Source organism: Oncorhynchus masou, chromosome 6 (assembly GCF_036934945.1).
Source record: "Oncorhynchus masou masou isolate Uvic2021 chromosome 6, UVic_Omas_1.1, whole genome shotgun sequence".
Taxonomy (NCBI): Eukaryota; Metazoa; Chordata; class Actinopteri; order Salmoniformes; family Salmonidae; genus Oncorhynchus; species Oncorhynchus masou.
In genome coordinates, this window is record NC_088217.1 from 34,736,557 (window position 1) to 34,752,864 (window position 16,308).

The 16,308-nt window shown below is 42.9% G+C and overlaps 1 protein-coding gene across 1 annotated transcript; it reads left to right on the top strand.

Moving 5' to 3' along the window:
- The first annotated feature begins 931 nt into the window (after positions 1-931).
- On the top strand, positions 932-14,680 carry LOC135541979 (von Willebrand factor A domain-containing protein 1-like). The gene is made up of 6 exons (XM_064968517.1): positions 932-1,027; positions 1,280-1,544; positions 6,765-7,316; positions 7,439-7,765; positions 7,980-8,255; positions 11,569-14,680. Exons 2-6 carry the CDS (start codon positions 1,460-1,462, stop codon positions 11,940-11,942), a joined length of 1,614 nt encoding a protein of 537 aa, XP_064824589.1. The 5' UTR covers positions 932-1,027; positions 1,280-1,459; the 3' UTR covers positions 11,943-14,680.
- The last annotated feature ends 1,628 nt before the right edge of the window (positions 14,681-16,308 follow it).

Below are 16,308 nucleotides of genomic sequence, written 5' to 3' on the forward strand. Positions count from 1 at the left end.
TGTTTGTTAACTTGGCTTTCGAAGACTTTAGAAAGGCAGGGTAGGATAAATATAGGTCTGTAACCATTCAGGTCTAGAGTGTCTCTCCCTTTGAAGAGGGGGATGACCGCGGCAGCTTTCCAATCTTTAGGGATCTTAGATGATACGAAAAAGAGGTTGAACAGGCTAGTAATAGGGGTTGCAACAATTGTGGCGGATCATTTTAGAAGGAGAGGGTCCAGATTGTCTAGCCCAGCTGATTTGTAGGGGTCCAGATTTTGCAGCTCTTTCAGAACATCAGCTATCTGGATTTGGGTGAAGTAGAAATAGGGGAGGCTTGGGCAAGTTGCTGTGGGGGCTGCAGAGCTGTTGACCGGGGTAGGGGTAGCCAGGTGGAAAGCCTGGCCAGCCATAGAAAAATGCTTATTGAAATTCTCAATTATCGTAGATTTATCGGTGGTGACAGTGTTTCCTAGCCTCAGTGCAGTGGGCAGCTGGGAGAGGGTGCTCTTGTTCTCCATGGACTTTACAGTGTCCCAGAACTCTTTGGAGTTTGTGCTACAGGATGCCAATTTCTGTTTGAAAAAGCTATCCTTTGCTTTCCTAACTTCCCTGAAAAGTTGCATATTCATTGTTACAGCCCCTACTATAATTATTGCAATGAGTAGTTTGCTGCCACTCCACCCTGTTAGCCTGCATCCTCTCAAGATGTGCCAGCACACTATTCCGCCCATCCCTGAGTAGAACACAAACCTATTCACTCAATAATATGAAATGCTCCGAGACCAGGTTGGTTCACTGAAAGGGGGTCCAAGTATGAGGACAGAGTGATGAATACCAGTGGAGTCAATAAAGTGTTAATCACATTTGTGAAAATGAGTTTGTTGACAATGTGACGTAGGCTACAGACGCAACCTGGATAATGTCCGAAACTGGGCCAAAATCCAACAAAAGTGACGTCAAAACACTCTTGACTGTTGAGGGGAGAAGGCTTGAGAAAGGAAAACAGAAAGAGAAGGTGGAGGAGAAGACTTAAAGATATTGGAGGGTGAGGAGGAAATTAAATAGAAGAAGCACTTTATCAGTTGATCTTGTGGAGAGGGGGGTAAATGCATTCTGTGAAAGTGAGAGACTTGTTCCAGTGATAAAAGTAATGAAATTGGACTAAAAGTGGAAAGAAATTAAATTGATCAAACATTTGTGTATACGTTTTGAATGAGGTAGTGTGGATAAAGTCGTCTACGCTGTGTGTGTATACCAGAGCGCCCTTGTGTGGTACCAGTTTGTGATTACTTTTCAGCCTTTCTAAGGAAGCAGGCTGTACAACAAGACTTATCCCTTGGCGCATGAGAATCTCGAGGAAGTGTGAGAGGGAAGGAACTGTAATACAGCACAACAAAGCTATGGACAGTGACTTGAGAAGGTCCCATTCAGGGTGCACTTGTTTGCTCTATTTCATCATAACGTATTCATCCAATTTATGATGGAGTGGCTTGGATGTTCCTGTTTGCTACTCGGTGTGTTACTGTGGCCGAGCAGCACACAGAACATTGTACCTGGCACAGGTAAGTTTAGTCTACCTTATACAGGTGTGTCACGGTTAGAGAGATGGCTGTGTGCATATTTCACAAATGCTTTTAACAATGTTCCATTCTGCAGAGTTGAAGCTGGTAAAGTTGGGATACTCAGTCACATCATTAGATAATCATTTCTCTAACAATGAACTTCTTGGGATGTTAAACTATGTGCAGTAATGTGTATCTGATCTATTAGTGAAGTATAGCCTACATCCACAAGTAGTAACTTATTTCCACTCTGTCTATTCTTTTGTCCTCATCATTGTTGGAGCTGGTAAAGTCGGGATACTCAGTCACATCATTAGATAATCATTTGTTTTTATACACTCTCTCTCGCCCACAAACACCTTCTCACTATTATTGACAGAGTTGTCTATACGATTCATGATTTTTCAGTACGTTTGTTTGAGAGAGGAAGAGAGTTCCAGCTCTTGGGATTACAGTTGAAAGGGAGACAATAGAAGTTCTGTCTTCAAGAAAAACCTTTGCCCTGCTGACCTTGGCCAGAATGTCTCTGGAAATCTGGAACATTTTGTTTGCCAAATGACAGTAACAAGCTCTAATAATAATGGATCCAAGTTTACTTAAAAGTAAACACTTGGATCTATGACTCAGGTGTCTTTGAAAAAGATTAAGCAAAGGCTTTGCATACATTTCTCTACAGGTCATAAAGGTGGGAACAAAGCTAATTTAGTTTTGTGGCTACATTTTAATGACATAAATAGAGAGGAAGAGGAATGCATCTCTCTCGCATACACTCTCTCTCACCCACAAACACCTTCTCATTGTGGATCTCAGAGAGGGAAGAGAGCTGCATTCCTCTTCCTCTCCTCCTCTTAAGTGCCAGCGCAAATCCCCTTTCTCTCTTCTCTCTCCTTGTCCTTCTCTTTTTTCCCCCAGTACTTACACACTCTGCCTTTCAATTTCTCCCTCTACAGTATTTACACACTTTAAGATATCTTATTTTTGTTTTACTTTATTTCTCTTGGCGGGGATGCTGAATGTAAAAACTGTCTTGACTTACCCCACTCTCCCCTATGTACAGTGCTTTGCAAAAGTATTCGGCCCCCTTGAACTTTGCGAACTTTTGCCACATTTCAGGCTTCAAACATAAAGATATAAAACTGTATTTTTTGTGAAGAATCAACAAGTGGGACACAATCATGAAGTGGAACGACATTTATTGGATATTTCAAACTTTTTTAACAAAACAAAAACTGAAAAATTGGGCGTGCAAAATTATTCAGCCCCTTTACTTTCAGTGCAGCAAACTCTCTCCAGAAGTTCAGTGAGGATCTCTGAATGATCCAATGTTGACCTAAATGACTAATGATGATAAATACAATCCACCTGTGTGTAATCAAGTCTCCGTATAAATGCACCTGTACTGTGATAATATCAGAGGTCCGTTAAAAGCGCAGAGAGCATCATGAAGGACAAGGAACACACCAGGCAGGTCCGAGATACTGTTGTGAAGAAGTTTAAAGCCAGATTTGGATACAAAAAGATTTCCTAAGCTTTAAACATCCCAAGGAGCACTGTGCAAGCGATAATATTGAAATGGAAGGAGTATCAGACCACTGCAAATCTACCAAGACCTGGCCGTCCCTCTAAACTTTCAGCCCCTACAAGGAGAAGACTGATCAGAGATGCAGCCAAGAGGCCCATGATCACTCTGGATGAACTGCAGAGATCTACAGCTGAGGTGGGAGACTCTGTCCATAGGACAACAATCAGTCGTATATTGCACAAATCTGGCCTTTATGGAAGAGTGGCAAGAAGAAAGCCATTTCTTAAAGATATCCATAAAAAGTGTCGTTTAAAGTTTGCCACAAGCCACCTGGGAGACACACCAAACATGTGGAAGAAGGTGCTCTGGTCAGATGAAACCAAAATTGAACTTTTTGGCAACAATGCAAAACGTTATGTTTGGTGTAAAAGCAACACAGCTCATCACCCTGAACACCCTATCCCCACTGTCAAACATGGTGGTGGCAGCATCATGGTTTGGGCCTGCTTTTCTTCAGCAGGGACAGGGAAGATGGTTAAAATTGATGGGAAGATGGATGGAGCCAAATACAGGACCATTCTGGAAGAAAACCTGATGGAGTCTGCAAAAGACCTGAGACTGGGACGGAGATTTGTCTTCCAACAAGACAATGATCCAAAACATAAAGCAAAATCTACAATGGAATGGTTCAAAAATAAACATATCCAGGTGTTAGAATGGCCAAGTCAAAGTCCAGACCTGAATCCAATCGAGAATCTGTGGAAAGAACTGAAAACTGCTGTTCACAAATGCTCTCCATCCAACCTCACTGAGCTCGAGCTGTTTTGCAAGGAGGAATGGGGAAAAATATCAGTCTCTCGATGTGCAAAACTGATAGAGACATACCCCAAGCAACTTACAGCTGTAATCGCAGCAAAAGGTGGCGCTACAAAGTCTTAACTTAAGGGGGCTGAATTATTTTGCACGCCCAATTTTTCAGTTTTTGCTTTGTTAAAAAAGTTTGAAATATCCAATAAATGTTGTTCCATTTCATGATTGTGTCCCACTTGTAGTTGATTCTTCACAAAAAAATACAGTTTTATATCTTTATGTTTGAAGCCTGAAATGTGGAAAAAGGTCGCAAAGTTCAAGGGGGCCAAATACTTTCGCAAGGCACTGTAGATGGTTGAGAAAGAAAAGTGCTGTAAATTGTTCCTGAGTATAAAGAGATGATAAGGTGACCATTATAATGTGCTCAACAAAGAGCATCTGGCCAGACTGTGGCTATTCTCTGCATATAATGTTGTCTCTCTCTCTCTCTCTCTGTATCTTTCACTCTCTCTCTGTTGTTTGGTCTCTCTCTGTATCATTCACTCTCTCTCTGTTGTTTGGTCTCTCTCTCTTTATCTTTCACTCTCTCTCTGTTGTTTGGTCTCTCTCTCTGTATCTCTCACTCTCTCTCTGTTGTTTGGTCTCTCTCTCTGTATCTTTCACCCTCTCTCTGTTTGGTCTCTCTCTCACTCTCTCTCTGTTGTTTGGTCTCTCTCTCACTCTCTCTCTGTTGTTTGGTCTCTCTCTCTGTATCTTTCAATCTCTCTCTGTTGTTTGGTCTCTCTCTCACTCTCTCTCTGTTGTTTGGTCTCTCTCTCTCTGTCTCTTGCTTTATCTTTCACTCTCTGTTGTATGGTCTCTCTCTCTCTGTTGTTTGGTCTCTCTCTCTCTCTCACTTTCACTCTGTTGTTTGGTATCTCTCTCTCTCTGTTGTTTGGTCTCTCTCTCTCTCTCACTTTCACTCTGTTGTTTGGTATCTCTCTCTCACTCTCTCTCTCTGTTTGGTGTCTCTCTCTCGCTCTCTGTTGTTTGGTATGTCTCTCACTCTCTCTCTGTTTGGTCTCTCTCTCTCACTCTCACTCTGTTGTTTGGTCTCTCTCTCACTCTCTCTGTTTTTTGGTATCTCTCTCTCACTCTCTCTCTGTTGTTTTGTCCCTCTATCTCTGTTGTTTGGTCTCTCTCTCTCACTCTCTCTCTCTGTTGTTTGGTATCTCTCTCACTCTCTCTGTTTTTTGGTATCTCTCTCTCACTCTCTCTGTTGTTTGGTATCTCTCTCACTCTCTCTGTTGTTTGGTATCTCTCTCTCTCTCTCTCTGTTGTTTGGTATCTCTCTCTCTCTCTCTCTCTCTCTGTTGTTTGCTCTCTCTCTCACACTCTCTCTCTGTTGTTTAGTATCTCTCTCTCACACACACACTCTCTCTGTTGTTTGGTCTCTCTCTCACTCTCTCTCTCTGTTGTTTGGTATCTCTCTCTCACTCTCTCTCTGTTTGGTGTCTCTCTCTCTCTGTTGTTTGGTATGTCTCTCACTCTCTCTCTGTTGTTTGGTCTCTCTCTCTCTGTATCTCTCACTCTCTCTCTGTTGTTTGGTCTCTCTCTCTGTATCTTTCACCCTCTCTCTGTTTGGTCTCTCTCTCACTCTCTCTCTGTTGTTTGGTCTCTCTCTCACTCTCTCTCTGTTGTTTGGTCTCTCTCTCTGTATCTTTCAATCTCTCGCTGTTGTTTGTTCTCTCTCTTATCTTTCACTCTCTCTCTGTTGTTTGGTCTCTCTCTCTCTGTCTCTCGCTTTATCTTTCACTCTCTGTTGTTTGGTCTCTCTCTCTCTCTGTTGTTTGGTCTCTCTCTCTCTCTCACTTTCACTCTGTTGTTTGGTATCTCTCTCTCACTCTCTCTCTCTGTTGTTTGGTCTCTCTCTCTCACTCTCTCTCTCTGTTTGGTCTCTCTCTCTCACTCTCACTCTGTTGTTTGGTCTCTCTCTCTTTATCTTTCACTCTCTCTCTGTTGTTTTGTCTCTCTATCTCTGTTGTTTGGTCTCTCTCTCACTCTCTCTCTGTTGTTTGACCTCTCTCTCTCACTCTCTCTCTGTTGTTTGGTATCTCTCTCTCTCTCTGTTGTTTGGTATCTCTCTCTCTCTCTCTCTCTGTTGTTTGCTCTCTCTCTCACACTCTCTCTCTGTTGTTTAGTATCTCTCTCACTCTCTCTGTTGTTTGGTCTCTCTCTCTCTCTCACACACTCTCTCTCTCTGTTGTTTGGTATCTCTCTCTCACTCTCTCTCTCTGTTGTTTGGTATCTCTCTCTCACTCTCTCTCTGTTGTTTGGTCTCTCTCTCTGTCTCTCTTTCTTTTGCTCTCTCTCTGTCATTTGGTTTCTCTTTATATTTTACATAATTTTTCTTCCCCATCCTTTGTTTTTATATGTTTAATATCTCACTCCATTGACAGCCATCTTTCAACCCATTCCTTTATTCATCTTTTAGCACTCTTGTCTCTTCTTCTTCTTCTTTCATCTCCTCTCTCTTGACCTGTGTTCTATGGCTTGGATCCCATTATGTTTGAATAAAATGCCTTAAATGATCAAGGTTCATTTTAATGATCACACAAAGAACAGCAAATATTTAATTTTGGACAGGAAGATTAGCAAAGTAAAGAACAACCATGACAAGGAGTAAAACAAAGGCTATGTGATCTGACAATGTGTGCTGAAGAGCTTTTCATTGCATGTGTTTTTATGTTGCCTTGTGGAACATAAATATATATATATATATATTTCTCTATATATAAGGTGAATAACTTCAGTGTAATCTCTCTCTTTCCCTCTCTCTTTCCCTACTCTTTCCCTCCCTCTCACTCTGTCCCTCCATCACTCACTCTCTCTCTCTCTCTCTCTCTCAGCTCTGAACTGTTGTAAGGGGGATATCCTGCTCCTGTTGGATTCTTCAGGAAGTGTGTCATCCTACGAGTTCTCTCGCCTGCTGCACTTCCTGTCCGAGCTGCTCCTCCCCTTCTCTCTGGGGCGGGGCCAGGTGAGGGCAGGGCTGCTGCAGGTGGGCACTGAGCCACACCTGGAGTTTGGTCTGGACGCCCACAGCACCCAGCCTGGCCTGCAGGGGGCACTGCATAGGACCAGGCAACTCCAGGGGGACACCAACACAGAGGCTGCACTCAGACAGGCCCAGGGGCTGCTAGCCAGAGCTGGGGCTGGGGATGAGTTGGAGCTCCCCAAAGTGCTGGTGTGGCTAACGGATGGGGTACAGCCGGGCATGGTGGATGGACCAATGGCAGAGCTGAGAAGGGCGGGTGTGTCTCTGTTGGCTGTCTCTACGGGACACGGGAACTACCAGGTGCTGCAGAGGGTGGTGACCCCGCCCATCGAGTCCCACCTGTACTTTGTGGACATTGATGACATAAGTATCATCACAGAGGACCTGAGGGAGGCCATCATTGGTGTGTGGGGCGGAGGTGTTTTTATAGAGAAGTATTTATAGACAGGACTGTGATTGCAGATTAAATCCTCTGTAGTGTAAATGCTTTACCCCACTGAGTTGTATCTCCCCATTCTCTCTCAGAGCTGATCTGCGTTGAGCGCCTGAGGGTGGTACAGGTGTCCTCCCACAGTGCCGTGCTGCAGTGGTGTCCTGTACTCGGATCCAACACAGATTTCTACAGCTTTTTACACTACAGCTCTGTTCTGCCAGGTGGTGGGGAGGGTCAGCCTAACGGCGGGGCCAGCAGTGGGGGGCAGTACCACAGACGGACCCTCCCCGGGGACGCCAGCTGGGTGGAGCTGAGGGGCCTGCAGCCAGACACCATCTACACTGCCTCCCTCACCCCCAACTCCCAGTCCAACCATGATTATCTCAACACTCTCAGTGTCACCTTCACTACACAACCCGGTCAGGGGGGGAGGGAAGGAGACGGGGAAGGAGGGAGGGAGAGGGGGATGGAGAGCAGTGATGTGGTAGATAAATTAAATGAGCAGATAGTATAATAGAAAATCAACACAACCAGAATATATTTCTACATTATTGAACACATTTTTTGTAGATAATAATATTCTCTTTTGTTTCATCCCATCCCATCCTCTCCCTCTCCTATCCTCCAACCTAGAGGTGTTGAGCCCAGCGGTGGTCACAGTGACAGACTCAGGTCCTGACAGGGTGCGAGTGAGCTGGGGTCCTTTGCAAACTGAGCATGTCCAACGGTACCAGATAGAGTACGGAGCTCTACCCAGTGGGCAGGTCCACACGGTTAGGCTACATGGACATCAGAACTCCACTCTGCTCACTGGTCTAGAGCCAGACACACAGTACCTAGTTACTGTCAGCGCCCTGTACTCCACAGGCAAAGAGAAGGCCATGTCTGTCAAGGCCTGCACTCAGGAGGGTAAGATGTGTGTTGGTGTGTTTCTATGATTTAGGGACAATTTGACATTTACTGGGTTAGGGGGGCTGTTCCAAAATAGGGGAGGGTTGTCTAGATTTTGGGGGGGTTGCTCTGGGGAGTGTGTTTTCTTTATTGGGAACAGGGGAGGGTAGTGCGTTTTTTTTCCCTGATTTACAATTTCCATTATGCAGGTTAGGTCTTCCATATATCCAAATGCCCTCATCTGCTTACTTGCTTCTTCCCTATCAAGGTGCTTTGGTACTTCCTTTATGCACTACACTTATCTGTGTGATTACTATACCACAGATCAATATAGTCTACCAGTCAACTATCTATCCTGCCCTCTGACATACTGCCCTCTGACCATACTGACCAAAGTTGGATCATTTATCCAGATCTGCAATAGGTTAACTAGCAATCATACCACACATAAAATCATTCAAATATGCACACATTTTCTACATAAATCCACAAGATATAGAGGAATAACTGATTGGCAGCAGAGAGGCCAGGTGCATCATTGGGCATGAAAGAACAGTGAAAACATGCAGCTCAAAAAGCTCCCCCATTAATCTTGTTAAAGGGACAATACAATTATCCTACCTAGACTAGCCTACAACACCATAATCCAATGAACAATTGAGTGCAATTATACTCCAGGCTGTAAACTGCAGTGAAAATATCATTGAATAATGGTGCAAAAGTTTTTGGATCGTTCCATTCCATTCGTTCCATCTAGATCAGCTGTGGGTCGACTCCGGAAAGATTCTAGATAGGCACAGGAGCAGGCCAGGCTGGTTGTATTTTTACTTGTGATACTGATGAGCTGTCTGTTGAGGTCATCATTCTCCCATTCTCCCATGTTGTCCACATAGGCCTATATGCGCCCAGCAGGCCCAGTTATTCAGGAAAGCTTAACACGTTCTGGCTCCTTTCCGATCCAAGTGGCTATTCCTCCACCTAGAACCTGACACCTCAATATGGCCTAAATATTTGTCATTTAAAATGTATTACCCTTTTTAAGTGTGGCATTAACACAACTACTCACAATGTTTTGATCTGATTAGGCTACCTGCGCACATTCATCCACTCCACTCTAATATAATTCTACCATCTAAACTGCGCAATGGCCATTTGATTAATGGAAAGTGACTGTTACAAAACAACGAAATGACATTCAAATGAAGCCTTCGATACTGAGTAGGGGTACTGAGTAGGGGTACTGAGTAGGGGTACTGAGTAGGGGTACTGAGTAGGGAGAGATGTATTTTCTATTTTTCAAGTTTGTCATACTCTACTTGATTGTGGTGTTGAAAATACAAACCATGATGATAAGTGTTCAAAGTCACTAATTGGTATGCAGTTACGCGTTGCTTATTGGTTGTGTGTGATATATTGGCACAGAAACCTGTTGGTGGAAAATATGTTGCATATATTTTATATAATTATAAATACAGCAACGAAATGTTGAAAATCTGATTTCTCCCCAGATTATCATTGTCTGCAGCCTGCTCTGATCATGGTGTAATGAAACAGCCAGAGAGAGTGAGCTCGCCCATAGCGAACCCTCAACTTTCTGGCCCATTAGCTGTGCGTGGCATTGACTGTGCCACAAAACCATGCTAAAGTGGTAAAGTCGATATCCATGTTTATAAACACTGGGTTGTTACAGTTATTGTAATTTATGATGGTAATAACTATGTTTTAGTTAATTTTATGAAGGGGGAGGGTGTGCACATTTTATTACAGTAGAAGGGGAGGGTGATGTGAAAATATTTGTAACATTGGGGAGGGGGGTGCATATTTCTTTGGGACCCCTCCTCCAGGTACATTTCTAACTGTCCCTTATACTTCTGCTGTCTTTCCTTAATATTAAATTGTTTCCCTCTCAGCAACAATATTGTATTTGTGCTGTTAATTCAATGGTTCCTAACTTTTTTCGGTAACTGTACCACCAAGTACATTTTGCTCTGCCCGGATTTCCCCATAAGTACCCCCCTAACGTACATTTTACCAGTAAGTCTATGGTCTCATGAGTCTTTTCAAGTATCCCCTGGTTGGGAAACACTGTGTTAACTGTTGAAACTCCCCATCCCGGATCCGGGATCGTGACTAAAGCCTCAGGCTCATTAGCATAACGCAACGTTAACGATTTCTGAAAATCGCAAATAAAATGAAAATAATGCGCCTGCTCTCAAGCTTAGCCTTTTCATAACAACACTGTCATCTCAGATTTTCAAAATATGCTTTTGAACCATAGCAATTGACTAATTTGTGTAAGAGTATGCTAAGCTAGCTTAGCATTTTGAGTAGCATTTAGCACGCAACATTTTCACAAAAACCAGATAACCAAATAAATAAAATCATTTACCTTTGAAGAGCTTCGGATGTTTTCAATGAGGAGACTCTCAGTTACATACCAAATGCGCAGTTTTTCCTGAAAGCGTCTGTGTGTAGGAGAAATCGCTCCGTTTTGTACATCACATTTGGCTACCGAAACGAACCGAAAATTCAGTCACCTACAACATCAAACTTTTTCCGAATTAACTCCATAATATCGACCGAAACATGGCAAACGTTGTTTGGAATCAATCCTCAAGGTGTTTTTTCACATATCTCTTCATTGATATATCGTTCGTGGAAGCCTGCATTCTTCTCTAAATTCCATGGAAAAATACTTGCAGCTGACTTTTGCGCACCAATTTCGGCGCAGGACACCGGGCGGACACCTGGTAAATGTGGTCTCTTATGGTCAATCTTCCAATGATATTACTACAAATACGTCACAATGCTGCAGACACCTTGGGGAAACGACAGAAAGGGCAGACTTACTCCTCTCGCATTCACAGCCATATAAGGAGACAATGGAAAACAGAGCCTCAAAAATCCTGCTCATTTCCTGGATGCCGTCTCATCTTGGTTTTGCCTGAAGCTCACGTTCTAGGGCACGCACAGAAAATATCTTTGCAGTTCTGGAAACGTCAGAGTGTTTTCTTTCCAAAGCTACCAATTATATGCATAGTCGAGCATCTTTTTGTGACAAAATATCTTGCTTAAAACGGGAACGTTTTTCATCCAAAAATGAAATTGCGCCCCTAGAGTTTCAACAGGTTAATGAATGCTTGTTAAATGGTATTGACATTTAAGTGTCATGAAACCCTTTACTTATCCTGACATACTGTACATTTATCCTACAGTCATTTATAAGGAGTCCATGCTTCCCTTAGGCTTTGCCCCTCTCTTTTTTCATTCTGTGATTTATGGCTTTTAAAACAGAACACACACACTAGCCTGTCCTATCTGTGTGTCTCAGTGCTGCCTGCCCTGGCTGACCTCCAGCTGACCCCAGTGGGGCGTGATACGGTGGAGGTCCGGTGGTGGGGCCACGATGAGGGGCTGAGGGGGTACTGGCTCAACTGGGAGAGGGTTGAGACCCAGAGCCCCTCCCGCCCTGCATTCTCCTGCCTATACCTGCCCCCTGGCTCCCTGTCCACACTGCTCACACACCTGGCCCCCAGCAGCAGAGTGTGTGTGTCCCCTGTCTACCGCATGGCCCAGGGATTGGGGCTCTGCTGCACCGCATGCACACAAACAGGTCTGATACTGCGCGCACACATACCAGGGTTGGGCTCAATTCAGAATTTTGGAATTGGTTCCCATTCAACTCATGAGTTACATTTAAATTAAATTGGCCACACTCCACAGGATGTAGACATTGAATTTGAGTGACAGGAAGTAGAATTTAATTCAGTGCTATTCAAATTCAGTGCTATTCAAAGACATTCCAATGTCATAGAACATGAGAGTGTCATTAAAATGAGAGAGAGTGCAAATCTGTCATCAAGGCAAAGGGTGGCTACTTTGAAAAATCTCAAATGTAACATTTTGATTTGTTTAACACTTTTCTGGTTACTACATGATTCCAGATGTGTATTTCGTAGTTTTGATGTCTTCACTATCATTTTACAATGTAGAAAATAGTAAAAAACAAAGAAAAACCCTGGAATGAGTAGACCTGGGAAGGGTACTAAAACATTTCTGCAGCATTGAAGGTCCCAAAAAACACTGTGGCCTCCATTATTCTTAAATGGAAGAAGTTTGGAACCACCAAGACTCTTCCTAGAGCTGGCCGCTTGGCCAAACTGAGCAATCAGGGGAGAAGGGCCTTGGTCAGGGTGACCAAGAACCCAATGGTCACTCTGACAGAGCTCCAGAAGGACAACCATCTCTGCAGCACTCCACCAATCAGGCCTTTATGGTAGAGTGGCCAGATGGAAGCCACTCCTCAGTAAAAGGCACATGACAGCCCGCTTGGAGTTTGCCAAAAGGCACCTAAAGGACTCTCAGACCATGAGAAACAAGATTCTCTGGTCTGATGAAACCAAGATTGAACTCTTTGGCCTGCCAAGCTTCACGTCTGGAGGTAACCTGGCACCATCCCTACGTTAAGCATGGTGGTGGCAGAATCATGCTGTGGGGATGTTTTTCAGCGGCAGGGACTGGGAGACTAGTCAGGATTGAGGGAAAGATGGACGGCGAAAAGTACAGTTCCTTGATGAAAACCTGCTCCAGAGTGCTCAGGACCTCAGACTGGGGCTAAGGTTCACCTTCCAATAAGACAACAACCCTAATCACACAGCCAAGGCAACGTGGGAGTGGCTTCGGGACAAGTCTCTGAACATCTCTGGAGAGACGTGAAAGTAGCTGTGCAGCGATGCTCCCAATCCAACCTGACAGAGATTGAGAGGATCTGCATTGAAGAATGGGAGAAACTCCCCACATACAGGTGTGCCAAGTTTGTAGCGTCATACCCCAAAATAATCCAGGCTGTAATCGCTGCCAAAGGTGGTTCAACAAAGTACTGAGTAAAGGGTCTAAATACTTATGTAAATGTGATATTTGTACAATGTACAAATTACCTCAACTAACCTGTACCCCCGCACACTGACTCGGTACCGGTACCCCCTGTATACAGCCTCGTTATTGTTATTTTATTGTGTTTTTTGTTTGTTTATTTGGTAAATATTTTCGAAACTCTTCTTGAACTGCACAGTTGGTTAAGGGCTTGTAAATAAGCATTTCAAGGCAAGTTTTTACCTGTTGTATTCGGCGCATGTGACAAATAAAGTTTAAATTTGGTATTTCACTTTTTTTAGGGATTAGCAAACATTTCTAAAAACCTGTTTTTGCTTTGTCATCGTGGATATTGTGTGTAGATTGATAAGGTGGAAAAGTGATTTAATACATTTAAAATAAGGTTGTAATGTAACAAAATGTGGAAAAAGTCAAGGGGTCTGAATAATTTCAGAATGCACTGTAATGAATTATGCTAAATGAGGCAAATATAACTTGTCTGTGTTTTGCCGTATATACAGTAAGACAACTGTTGGGACTGCCCCAGCAGAGCTTCTGACAGATGTTCACTATGGTGCATTACTTTTGTTGGAACATCTCCAGCTCACTGATAATAAACAATGATTAATTTAAGATTGACTTTGAGTATCTTTGTTTAAGAATTACTACGACAGAAGATTATGCCGTCATGTCATAAGGAAGACACGTTCTGGGTCAGCTGGGTCAAGATAAAGAGTTGTAGCTTCACCATATAGGTGATGTAATCCAAATGGATGGATTCCATTTCTCTGATTCCAATTAGAAGGATAGCCACTGACAGGGAGAGATGAATAAGGGTGAAAAGGAGGAGGGGTGGATGGAGGGAAAAAGAAGACAACTGCATATTTTTTATCTCCCATCATCCATGTCACATCGGCATTTCTGGAAGAAAAAAATATACAGCATTGGGAGAAACTCACCACATACAGGTGTGCCAAGTTTGTAGCGTCATACCCCAAAATAATCCAGGCTGTAGACATCGCTGCCAAAGGTGCTTCAACAAAGTACTGAGTAAAGAGGAGGAGAAAAGGACTGGCAACCCCACATATGCTCTCTCTAATTCTCTCTTTCTTTCTCTCTCTCGGAGGACCTGAGCCCTAGGACCATGCCCCAGGACCACCTGACATGATGACTCCTTGCTGTCCCCAGTCCACCTGACCGTGCTGCTGCTCCAGTTTCAACTGTTCTGCCTTATTATTATTCTACCATGCTGGTCATTTATGAACATTTGAACATCTTGGCCATGTTCTGTTATAATCTCCAAACGGCACAGCCAGAAGAGGACTGGCCACCCCACATAGCTTGGTTCCTCTCTAGGTTTCTTCCTATGTTTTGGCCTTTCTAGGGAATTTTTCCTAGCCACCGTGCTTCTACACCTGCATTGCTTGCTGTTTGGGGTTTTAGGCTGGGTTTCTGTACAGCACTTTGAGATATCAGCTGATGTACGAAGGGCTATATAAATAAATTTGATTTGATTTTGATTTGCATATACAGTTCATGAATAAAAGGTGAAAATGTACTTTCTCACACAATTTTCAGTTTTTGATTTCTCCCATAATGCAATCAACACGTGAGCCTAACTCTTGTGATCTTGCTTCTGAAGAGCACCATCTAGTGGGACACATATTTTACCACAGGTTGTGACAATCAGGCCTCCATTAAACTTTTTAGATTTTTTTTCCCTGCTGCACTGTATACACAGTACACCCCTAAGTGTGAATGTAATGCAAAAAAATGCATGTCCTTCACTACTCAGATCTTTGCTGATGAAACTGTTTGACACTTTGCTGATGACACTGTAGTCTCTACCAATGATGTAGCATTTTTTTAGGTGAGGGAAAGCACATTTTTTTAATGACGTCATCATTTCCTCAAAGTTTTTACTGACAGATGCACCCAATTGAATAGCCTATCATTATGGAATATGCATATCATGCATCCTCCAATTGCAACTTCTGCCTATGTCCACACATAGGCTGCGTTTACACAGGCAGCCCAACTCTGATCTGTTTTTTCACTAATTGGTCTTTTGACCAATCAGATCAACTTTGAAAAATATCTGATGTGATTGGTCAAAAGACCAATTAGTGGAAAAAAATATCAGAATTGGGCTTCTTGTGTAAATGCAGCCATTGTGTCTCTAGAAAATATTATATTTTTAATACCCTCAAATATCAAGTTAAGCATAGGCTAAATAATTTCAAAATAGGCCATCAAAATAGGCCAGAATAGGCCATGATAATTCTTCACATTTTACTGGTGAAACCTGCAAACTGCCAGTCATTGATTGATCTCAGTTTCATGGGAATATGCATTTTATGCATCTTCTTGAATTACTGTTTCATGAGCAAATTACAGCAGATGGTGTTAATTAACAAACTTTTAGCCTTTCTTATATTTTGTTTTAATCAAAAGCATATATCCTGCTTAGTGGCTCGCTCTGGTTGAGTTTTGGAGCATGATCATTTTTTTAAGGGGACAATTCAGCTTCAGCTAACCATCTTAAAATCTCATTAGAGATGAGATGTTTTGGTATAACAGTAACGTTATAGGCCTCTATGGTATTATATTTGGTTCTGTTATGTAAAATGCAAATAAGTAATTACACAAACACACCTTCAGTACACTCCTCTCCTTAACTTCCCCTGCCTGCCACGTACTCACTCCCACACCAATTGTTTTTGACATATCTAGGCCTGTATCATAGTAGCATTGCTGATCTAGAATTACTGATCAGGTCCCCCTTGTCCATGTAATTAGCAGATTCAGCACTGTTCAGTACTGAGGAGGGGTCACCTGATTGAGTTATCATTATAGAAAAAGGTCCATTTAATGAATACTTTAGTATCACTATGCTTTCTTTATTGTTATATTGCATTTTAATCACCCACTGACTAGATGTCAAATCCTTGTTTCCTTGGTCAGTGTTTCCTCCAATCCTCGCCTCTCTTTCAAAGCACATCGGAGGAGGCCCCAGGGCAAGGGACTTTCAATACTCTCCTCCAATGTGCTTTGGGAGGGAGGTGAGGAATAAAGGAAACAAGGACAGAGAATGCATTGATTTGGCAGCTAGTAAATTTTTAGACAATGCCTGATTGAGTGAGTGAGTGAGTGATTGAGTGAGTGAGTATCCGTGATACCCAGGTTCTGTCCAGACACA

Excerpts from the sequence above, each read along its gene's own strand:
- LOC135541979 (XM_064968517.1), top strand. The coding sequence starts at position 1,460 with ATGATGGAGTGGCTTGGATGTTCCTGTTTGCTACTCGGTGTGTTACTG. Across the intron at positions 1,545-6,764 it reads GAACATTGTACCTGGCACAG|CTCTGAACTGTTGTAAGGGG; the intron begins GTAAGTTTAGTC and ends TCTCTCTCTCAG. Across the intron at positions 7,317-7,438 it reads CCTGAGGGAGGCCATCATTG|AGCTGATCTGCGTTGAGCGC; the intron begins GTGTGTGGGGCG and ends ATTCTCTCTCAG.